The sequence below is a fragment of the Tasmannia lanceolata genome, unplaced genomic scaffold (assembly GCF_043159265.1).
Source record: "Tasmannia lanceolata isolate RefF3 unplaced genomic scaffold, GAP_Taslan_0.1 ptg000006l, whole genome shotgun sequence".
In the NCBI taxonomy this organism is placed as follows: domain Eukaryota; kingdom Viridiplantae; phylum Streptophyta; class Magnoliopsida; order Canellales; family Winteraceae; genus Tasmannia; species Tasmannia lanceolata.
This window is the reverse complement of record NW_027518683.1, coordinates 40195816-40207158: the sequence shown is the minus strand read 5'-3', so window position 1 is coordinate 40207158 and position 11343 is coordinate 40195816. Positions and strand designations below refer to the sequence as shown.

At 41.5% G+C, this 11343-nt stretch overlaps 1 protein-coding gene across 1 annotated transcript; it reads left to right on the top strand.

Moving 5' to 3' along the window:
- The first annotated feature begins 2236 nt into the window (after positions 1-2236).
- On the top strand, positions 2237-2935 carry LOC143878991 (uncharacterized). Its single transcript, XM_077381201.1, has one exon. The coding sequence runs from the start codon at positions 2237-2239 to the stop codon at positions 2933-2935; it is 699 nt and encodes a 232-aa protein (XP_077237316.1).
- The last annotated feature ends 8408 nt before the right edge of the window (positions 2936-11343 follow it).

The window sequence follows — 11343 nt, the reverse complement described above, 5'->3', positions numbered from 1 at the left end:
GGATAACCCTTGTTTTTTAATTGATAACCTCAGTATAAATTGGATAACCTCTGTATAGAATTGGATAACCTCAGTATAGATAACCTCAGTATAGAATAAAGATCAGTATAAATTGTGAGGTTATATAGCACATAGACCTTGTATCCAATAGATAACACCTTTGTGGTGTATTTATAATGTATAGTCTTTATAATTTGTTCTAGACTTGACATAAGGGATCCTTCTTGAAATTGTTAATGTATGCAATAGGTAAGCCCTATTTGTCCCTTATAACCCCTCTTTATAACTGGCAACCTTATTGTATTTTTTATCTTGACACATGATTGAAATTATGTTCATTTCGTGTCATTGTAGGTATTCGTAAATGCCTGAGTTTCTTTACACTATGATGGTTATTCGAAGGATGAAGTTTCTTGGGAATATGTCGGAGGAAGTCATTGATTTCGGTAAGCCGTCGGATTAGTTTGCTAGATTTTGAAGATCTTATCTCCAAAACAATGGGGAGTATAGGTAGGAAGGTGTTACTATCGATAAAATGTCGATACTTTGTTGATCCGTACATAACCACTTTAGTTGATGTTGGTAATGACGATATCCTCCAGTCTTTGATGAAGATTTTTGACAAAGATTCGGTCAATTCTGTGATGCTGTACATAACCCAAAGCAGAAGCCCAGAGGGTATTAATTCAATGAATACGTCTATGCTTCTCCCGAACAATGTTTGTATGTCCCCCTCTATGCTTACTCCGAACAATGTGTGTATTTCTGAACCCTCTCATCATCCACCAATACCTTCTGTTTCGATTCCACTTGTAAGGGATAGAGAACGCCAAAATTTGAAATGCCCAATCTTGGAAGTGGATTTGGAAAAAGACTTTGAAGATGAATTTGTTAGTGTTACAGGAGGTGATTCAGCCTAACCTAATGACAGTTAATGGTATTGTACTTCTTTAGGAATGTTTCAGGACCTCTTAAACAAAGGATTTACTGACGATTCGTGCATGAACGATGTGGAGTTTGCTGCGGACCATGTGGGGGAAGATTTTGATGATAGACAAAATGAGGCAGTCCCAAACCATGTGGATTTGCTGCGGACCATGCGGAAAAATATTTCGATGATAGACAAAATGAGGCAATTCCGGAAGCAGACATCAATGATGAGTTTCAAGATGACTTTTCTGTGAAGGATGGTCCGGTCTGATGTGATATTAGACAAGGCAAAGATGATGATGATGATGATGATGATGATCACGACGATTATGATCTTGAAGAAGACGATGATGATGATGCCGACGGCGTTGATGATAATCATCATGATGATGATCGGAATGGTGTCCATTATGGAAACGTTGGTGTAAATCTAAGCGCAGAACCCATCGTAGTGGGTTCTCCTCGCTCTAGTCGGCTAATGGGAGCGGAGGACATGTATGTTGGGGCCCATGATGAAGATGTCGATAATGTTGAATTTGATCAGCTAAAGGTTGGGGCAATCTTTCTGATTATGATGCAGTTCAAGAAGGCGACTCGAGAGTATGCAATCCGGCAAAGATTTACATTCGTGAGAGTAAATTCCACCCCTAGGAAGTATGGCGTTCGATGTCAAGTAAGCGATTGCATATTTCGTATAACAGGCAATACTCATTTGAATTATGTGCTGGTTAAGACTTTTGTACCCGACCATACGTGTACATCGACGATAAGTGGGATTGATCACCCTCATGCTACATCTCCTTGGGTCGCAGGAGAATGCCTACGCTTATTCGCTCGACCAGAAGACACGTCGACAATGGTCATAATAGAATATATCAAGATGTAGTGGGGTGTGACTATAACCTATCGGAAAGCGTACCACGCGATGAACATCATCAATGAAATTAAGTGCGGGAATGTAGAGAACTCTTACCTCATATTGCCAGCGCTCTCGGTTGAGCTGGAGAGAACAAATCCCGACAGCTTTGTTCGTGTGTTTCGAGCGAGAGATTTGTGTCCAAAGGGAGACGATACGTTCGTTCGCATGTTTTGGACATTTGTCCCTTGTATACGTTCTTTCAGTCGAACTCTCAGACCTCTAGTTTTGGTTGATGGAACTCATCTGTGTGGAAAGTATCATGGAGTCTTATTGATTGCGTGTAGGGTCGATGGCAACAACGGATTATTTCCCTTGGCATTTGCAATTGTCGAGAATGAAAACGAAGATAGTTGGAGCTGGTTTTAGACTTTGTTCAAGCAGAAAGTAATGCCTTCGGAGTCATACGTAATCACAATATGCTCCGATCGCCAGAAGGGGTTGATGCAGGCGGTACTTGAAGTCTTACCACAAGCTCATCATAGTTACAGCATGCGTCACCTCGCCGCCAATTTCTACTCCGAGTTCAAAGATGTCCTACTTAAGAGGTTATTTTGGAGAGCTGCCCGCACTCTGAGGGAGAGTGTTTTTAAAGATACCATGGAACAAATAAAGGCAAGGAATGAAAATGCTCACAAGTGGATAAGCGCAATTCCGAAGGAAAGCTGGGCTAGTTTTTATTTTACGGGAGATAGATTTGATGTCATTACAACCAACAGATCGGAGTGCTTCAATGCAGTCTTGAAGAATGCGAGGAAATTACCGATTGCATCATTGGTGGAGCACACTAGATGGAAGACTTCTGACTTCTTTCAGAAACGTCGGGTATATGGTGATGAGTGGCGGACACAGTTAACCAATAATGCAGAAAAACATATCAGACTGGCAAAGGAAGAAAGCCTGCAGTACGTGGCATATCGAGCTGGTTTACATATTTTCGAAGTACGGTCCGTTCAAATTCAAGATTCTGTAAACTCGCATCTTCAAACGTTCAGTTGTCGTGTGTTCCAAACAATCGAACTACCATGCGGACATGCCATGGCAGCGATTGCCATCACAAAAGAAAAAAAATCCGTATTCCTTCTGTAAGCCGTGCTACAAAGTGGACTGATATCGGCAGACGTATGATGAGGTGTTGTATCCCACATTAGATCGCACCCAATGGTAGGTCCCTCCCGAACCTTTCATGCAAGTAATACCGCCACGTCCAAGATGACCACCTGGAAGGCCGCGAACGAGAAGAACGGATCGCGAATTGCAGAGTGGACTACATTACAAGTGCAGCAAATGTGGACAGCTTGGTTACAAGAAAAGAACTTGCAAAGAAACTCCTATCGTAGCGCAGCTTCCTGACCAGAGTGCTATTGGAGCTTCTGCACCTATATTTAATAGGTCGGGTGTATCTTGTCAAGCTCCGTTATTTTTTAGGAGCTTGATGTAATCATTTTTTTTTGTGGATGAATTGAATATTTGTATAGTCATTTTTTGATATAATCATGTGGATGAATTTATTCATTTCATCCATATTTTTTGATATAATCATGTGGATGAATTTATTCATTTCATCCATATTTTTTGATGTAATCATGTGGATGAAATGAATATATGTAATCACTTTTTGATGTAATCATGTGGATGAAATGAATATATGTAGTCACTTTTTTATGTAATCATGTAGATGAATTGTGTTAATTTTTTGTAGGGGCTTGATGTAATCATACAAAAAAAAGGTTTCAAGATCTGTAGTAAGTAATTAGTGATAGAACAGACATTACACAAGTGCTGCTCCAGCTTGTGCAGCTGTCAGATTTCAACACTTCACTTAAACACCCAAAAATACAGATTTCAGCACCCAACAGAGTACACATCCATCACCTATTCTCTGTCACACAAATTCAGATTTGAGATCTTATTTTGCTCAGACATCCACTGCAGATTTCAGCACACACAGATGCATGTGTTTCATGCATCTGTTTCAAACCTGTATATGTAAAACCTGTATATGTAAAACAACATAGGCAATGCACATGTCATATAAGGTGAAAGGCCATAGATAAAATCAACACATAATGAGGTCTTTGGCCACAAACGCTCATAACAAAAAGAGAAGCTACGGCTCACAGTACAAACATACTTCCATAATCATCAAAACATAGCAGAGTCTACTGATAACCATGTACACCATACATACAAAGATAACCTAAGTAGCCTATACAGATCAACCATCAGATCAAAAGCAGAGAAAATCCCAAAATGAGAGAACATCGACTAGCGCTGTGATGAAAGGAGCATAATCCAACTACTGCTCTAGAGGAGGTGGAGGGTGTGATGAACTGGCTAGATACTGACCCCATTGACCGCTGGAGAGGTGCTCTCGAAATGATGTAAATTGATTATCTATATGAGTACGGAGCTGCTGGAACTGAGAGGTCATAAAGCGCTCAAGTGTCTGCTATAGGGCCAATAAATCCTGACGGGTACATGCCCGAGTCAGGTCCTGTGAAGTGTCCATGTCCGTGGGTGCCTGATGGTCCTCCTCCTCAACGTGCTGAGTTGCCTCATCGTGGTCCTCAATGTCCTGAGCTGTCTCGTTCTCATCGTCGAACTCCTCGTCCTGAATCTCTGGGGCAACACCCAGCTGCATCCTGTTCATGGATCGCCCATCAAATGGAGCAGTAGGAGTGCAGGTCATCTCACCAGAAAGAGGAACATCATAGGCCATGAAGATTCGGGTCAAAAGCATACCATAGGGCATGGACGAACGGGCCCATCGAGAGGCTTCACTCATGAAACGAAAGATAATGTGGGCCAGATTCAGGGGGCGATGTTCTAAGATGCAATAAATGATGAAGGCCTCAAGGGGCCGCAAGGCATCAGTCTGCTCACCGCGAGAGGTAATGTTGCTGAAAATGAGATTATGAAGAATTTTTGTAGGAGGTTTGAGATGAGCAGATCGAACGCGGATGTTCGGGTCATAATCATTGTCGATAGTGCTATAAACGGTCTCTCTAGTAACGTTAGTTGTATCAATTTTATCACCGGGTCAAAAGTAGTCCTTGCTGCCTGCCGATGAAATGCCTTTGAGAGTACTAAACAGTCGTTGGTTCATCTTGATGATAGTTTTCTTCACGCATGTTTGAATTAGAAAATTTGAAGGTGAGATGCGAAGATTCGCATAAAACAACTTAACTAAACGGGGGTACACAAGTTCATTAATTTGAAGGATGGGTGTCCAACCCAAGGTATCGAAGCAATGAAGGAGATCGAATCGTTCACAGATGAGAGGATTGACGTACCTACCCGTTAGGATGCCCCGATTAGAAATCTTGTTCCATGTGTCGCGTGCGGATGAACTGTCAAAGAGGGAAGGTTTTCTAGGTAGATTCCGTAGCCCTTTTTCGAGAAGGATTGTCGTTGCGACGACCGCGTGAGCTCTCACCACGTGCCATTCGCATGCGAGGGGAAAACGAAAAAAGGGATGATTTGGGGAAGAAAAAAGGCTTTGGAAGGAAGATAATGAGTGGATTTTGGGTTTGGATGGAAGAAAAAAGGTATTTGGAGAAGGGAGTTGGAGAAGGGAGAAGGGTATTTGGAGAAAGGAAAGAGAGAGGGGGGGGGAATGGTATTTGGAGAAGGGAGAGAGAGAAGGGGGGGGGAAAAGGAAGTTGAAGTTGAAAGGGCCACTGGGGCCCGGTTTTTAAAAAATAGCCATAAGCTCGCACGGAGCTTCGTACATTCACACGGAGCTTCGTACATTCACACGGAGCTCCGTGTGAACTATTGTTTTGTTAAAAAAATTTTAAGAAGCTCTCACGGAGCTCCGTGTGAACTACTATTTTAAAAAAAAAAAACCCAGTAGCTCTCACGGAGCTCCATACATTTACACGGAGCTCCGTCTGAACTACTGGGTTTTTTCAGCTCCGTGCGAGCTTCTGTTTCTTTTAAAAAACAAACAGTAGCTCCCACGGAGCTCCGCCATTTTATACGGAGCTTCGTGCGAGCTTCTGTTTCTTAAAAAAAAAAAACAGTAGCTCCCACAGAGCTCCGTCATTTTGTACGAAGCTCCGTGAGAGCTTCTGTTTGTTTTTTAAAAACCAGTATCTCAATTTATATAGGTTTTCATAATAAGCAATTTCTCTTTATATCTGAGGGCTAGGATCATCATATGGAAATGGTTTTTTGGGACACAACCTATTTACGATGTGGCCTATCAAATGGACGACTTGGATCATCCTATGGTGTGGGCCATACTTTATTTTGAAAAAACTGGATGGAGAGAGAGAGAGAGAGTAAGCGGTTATCTAGTCCCCAGTTTTTATGGATACCAATTTATTTTGTAAATTTTGAGTCGTATGGTGGGCCACAACATAGAATGATCCAAACCGTCCATTTGATGGGCCACAACGTAAATAGATTGCGCCCCAAAATATCATTTCCATAAGATGATCCTAACCCTTGATCTAAAGAGAAATTGCATATTATGGAAACCTCTATAGATTGGGGGGCTGCAAATGATTTTGGGGGCACAACCCATTTATGTTATGGCCCATCAAATGGAGGGCTTGGATCATCCTATGGTCTTAAGGGTTAAGATTTGAAAAACAGTAACATTCCCTACTTAGTCAGCAGCCAATTGTGCTTGCGCAGCTGTCAGATTTCAACACCCAATGGTGGTTGTTCAGCAACATCCCAAACATGTATACATGTGTTTCAAACAACTCAGTCACTGTTTACTCAAACCTATATATGTACAACTGAAAACACCCAATGAATCTCCATAACAAAAACTCAATTCAACTTCTGTAGATCAATGTTTACAACGTCTCAATCCTTTACTTAAAAGAAAATGTGTACAACTCAAAACACATTTTCTAAAAATTACAGATTTAAGCACCTAATTGTGCCTATGCAGCTGTCAGATTGCAGCACCCAATGGTGCTTGTTCACCACTTAACTTACAATCGATAACATGTTATCAATTCAACTTCCTTAGATCAATGTTTACAATGCCTCAATCATTTACACAAAACAAAATGTTTACAACAACTCAAAACACAACGTATACAAGAACTCAATCATCTTTGCTAGCTTTACACTCTCCAAACTTCCCCTGTAGAAATCTTTGACAAAGAGCCTGACGCATGTCAGGGATGTTTGCCAGGCCAAATTCCCAAGGGGCACCGCGATAAAGATGGTCGATGAATTGTAGAACAAACAATCCACAGTCAAAGTTGCATAATAAATAATGGAAAAAGCAGTGAGAAAAATTTTACTAAATTTATAATTGAACAACTTTACAACAAACTTTCTATTCTGACTAACTCATTGTCTTGCTGTGGGCAATCACTCATCTGTTCATACAGAAACTCATCTATATTCATACCACGATCCTTGAAATACTGCTTTATGCAGTCTATCTGAAAAAGAAATTAAGGTGTGATACGGTGTTATACAAATAAATTAGGGTGTCAATCAAACGGTGTTATACAAAAGGTGTTTTACTTACGGTCGGTGCTGCCAGTTCCTCAAATTTGAATTCTGTTTCTGAATTGAACTGGACGAAGGCTTTTTTGACCAAGTCAACCCCGAGAAGAGCCCAGTGCATGTTTTGACATAACAGGAATAAGATCATATCCAACTGTGTCAGATCTTCATCCCCAAGAGCATTGGCCAACACCTTCTTCCCATCCGCCCAAACCTCCAGCTTTCTTCTTATATCCATCCACTCACGGCCAACCGTTAGATACCCCTGAACAACTGTGTCTGCAGATATTAAGTTGGAAAGAAATGAACATTAATAAATAAACGTATTATGTAACATGCATATGTAGAGAAACCCTCTTACATGGAGTGACGAATTGATTAATGCAATTCGGTTCTGACCGGTTAAATGGTAGTTGGAGTGAATGGCCTTTGCGCATATGTCTACTATCTGTTAAAAAAAGGATTCGAATTTAATTCAAAACTACTATTGGTGCTAATGGAACCAAATTTGAAGAGAGGAGTCCAATGCCACTTATAGAGGTTCACTTATAGAGGTTGCGAGGTACCCTCTAAGGCTCCAGAGTTCGTACAAGTCTTCCGCAATTACCCTAGTGCCATCATCGCAGGTAATGACTTCCAAGCTACATAATCATAGAGCCGTTAAAATTGCAACACACTCGCATTACCATGAGAAATAAATCTATATGCTACAACCTCGCATTTACGTACTTTTTTTATACTTTATGAGCTTATGAGTAGCTACGCTTCACCTGCCCGCCCCTCCCTTCTTCGTCCTGGGGGCTCGCTTCCCCTTCTTGGGGGCTGCCTTCGTCTCCTGCTCATCGGTTTGAGGTTCCACGTCAGAGGGTGATTGTTTGAACCTGCTCGTGGCCCTGGTCCTTCTCCGTTTCACTTCCTTTTCAATACTACCCATAGGAGGAGCTTCGGCCTGCTTCCTCTTCAGAGGGCTGTCCTTAATGTTAATAATGAATGGTGTGCTCTCAACCTCTAGAGGACTGTCATTAATGGTGACAACCACCGTTTCCAAGACATCTGGAACTTGTAAAGGACTGTCAATAATGGTGGGAGCCACATTTTTCAACACATCTTCAATCTCCTTACCCACTACATCCTCCAATACACCAACTCGAGCCTCCTCCAACACATCACCATCCTTCTCCTCGAAAACACTGCCACCCTCCTTCCCCATTACACCAACTGTCTCCTCCTCCAATGCACCAACTCTTTCTTCTATTACTTCTTCACCCCCTCCCTCTCTTTTAGGAAAGCTTCCCTCACTTTCCTAAATTCTTCAATCTCCCTTCTAAAGGAAGCTTTCTCTTCTTCAAAATCCTCCCTCTCTTTTCTCAGCTCCTCTTTTCTCTTTTCTACTTGTTCCCTCTCCTTTGCTACCTCATCCCCCTCCAGCAACTGTCTTCTCCTCGGCTTCCTTATGTCCACCCTCTCCTTCCTTGTCTCCTCTCTCCCCCTCCTTAACTCCTCTCTCTCATTTTCTATTTCGTCATCTCTCTCACGAGGATCGTTAAAGTCACCACCACCAATTGGCTCGTCTTCTCTCTCATTTTCTCGTCTCTCGGGGTGGGTTGGCAAATGCAGGGGTCGTAGGGGAACGCGTCAGCGATAGAAGCCCCTCTATCGAACCCGACTCATCATCCTCCTTCCATACAAAAAGAGTAAATAATAAAAAGACAGTAAGGAGAGAAACAAACGATGAAATACCGTGACTACAATATAAAGTGCATTACCTGGTAGCTTGAGGGCAGGTACCGTAATTCCTCCCCATCTGGAGTTAATGAGACGACCACCTACTGATTTCAATAACAATAAGCCCAATGATTCCCACCCTTGGCATCTCATTCTTGTTGTGATGATTCCAATCTCAAGTGATTTTGTATTACTACTGAGTTCGATTGTCTAAGTTGTAGATCTCATTAGTGTGCAATCAAGGAAGCTTGGATTAAGACATTGAAGCAAAATTGGAAAGCATTTGGAGTGCCAAAGCTAGGATGATCCAAGAAGCATGGTGGACTTGAAGCCTTGAAGATCAAGAGAAGATTGAAGTGCTTTTTAACTAAATAGAGTTTGTACCCCTCTCCTTGTTTGATGAGATGTTAAAGGCACTTAACATAGGTTAAAATGTATTTGAAAATATATGAATAAATCCCAAAGACCATGGCCCAAAAGCCCCTAAGTTTTTAAAGTAAAAAAAGAATTTCATACAGGGCCGATCGACCGGGCTATGCCAGGCGACCACGAGATGGAACCTGGAATTTCAGGCATCTCGAAAGTTATCGGGCCGGTCGACCAAGGTAGTCCCAGACGACCGCGGATAGGTTTATGTTTCAATAGAAACAAATCCAGCATGGTGTGGGCGGACAACCGCTAAGGGTCGGTCGACCGCGTAAAGGTTTTCAGCCAAATTTTTTGAGCGAACAGTTAGCCCCCGCCGGGCTACTGCCATGTTCCGATTGACCGCGACGGTGGAGATTTTGAAAATAAAAAAGGCGCCCGATAAAGGGCGGGTGACCGCTGTGGCCCGGTCGACCGCCGCGGCTTGGCAAAAGAGCCGTTGAGGCTTTTTCTCGTTGACTTTTTCAACTCCGTTTTTTACAATTTTACCCCCAAACGGTCATATTTTCAAATGGGCTATATATACACTATCTAAACCTTTCTAACCCATCTTTGAACATTATTTTGAACATTCTAAAAGATCAAACCAAAGTGTTTTAGTGCCTCTCTCATCTCTAAGCAAGGAAGTGGAATTAGGCTTATATTTGTATATCTTTATCCATCCTTTGTAACCCTTGTAAAGGGATTTTTAGTTTTGTTTCTTTCAAGAACATTGTATTTTGGTGAGTGAGAAGAGATGCTTAGCCATCTCAAGAGCGAGTGTTGGAGATGCGCGGAGCTTTCTCCGGTTCATGGCGAGTTTTGCGAGGCGGAGCAGAACCTTTGTAATTGGGTTGATTCTCCGCCATTAAGGGAATCCGTAGTGAAATCACCAAGAGGTCTTGGTGGAGTGCAGTAGATCTTTGAGTGACCGAATCACTATAAATCTCGGGTGCATTCTCTCTATTTTTCTCAATCTCTTTATTTTTTGATTGTGCATTTGTGGTTTATTTTCATTTGTGTTTAAAGTTTTAACTTTCCATTTGGTTTTTCATTTCCGCAATATTTTTGGCAAAGTTTTTAAAACCCAATTAACCCCTCCTTGGGTTGCCATCACCCCTGGGATTTTACTTGGTATCAGAGCACAAGGCTCTTATTTAGGTTTTTGAATTTTTTTTTTAATTTCAAAAATAGAAGAGAAAAAAGATAATAGCAACCCCATCCGGATATGTTGAAGGACAATTCGTTTCTAGACCCCCATACTTTAATGGTTCAAATTATGGGTAGTGAAAAACCTGGATGGATTTCTTTTTACAATCCTTAGACTTTGAAATGTGGGAGTTAATTGAAGATGGATACATTCCTCCCACAAGTGATAGAAGTGAGTGGTTGGCTGCTCAAAAGAAGAGAGCCGCATTGAATGATAAAGGTCTGAACACAATATTTTGTGCTCTATCTCCCGACGAATTTAATCTAGTGTCTACTTGTAAAATGGCTAAGGATATATGGACAATCCTTGAAACCACTTATGAGTGGACTTCACAAGTCAAAAAGTCTAAAGGTATTCTTCTTGTTAGTGATCTAGAAGCTTTTAAAGTGAGCGAAAACGAATCCATTTTCGAAATGAATTCTCGTTTTACTAATATTGTTAATGAGCTTGAAGGTTTAGGTAAAACCTACGCAAATTTGGAATTGGTGACGAGGCTTCTCCGGTGTCTTCCATTTAGTTGGGACCCCAAGGTCATGGCGATCGAAGAATCTAAAGATCTTGACAATGTGAAGTTAGATGAGTTAGTTGGATCCCTCATTACACTTGAAATGAAGTTGAAGAGAAGGGAAAACCAACAAGTTGAGGCTTCAAAACTCAAGGAGAAAGACAAAGG

Coding starts and splice junctions, on each gene's coding strand:
- LOC143878991 (XM_077381201.1), top strand. CDS start 2,237: ATGCCTTCGGAGTCATACGTAATCACAATATGCTCCGATCGCCAGAAG.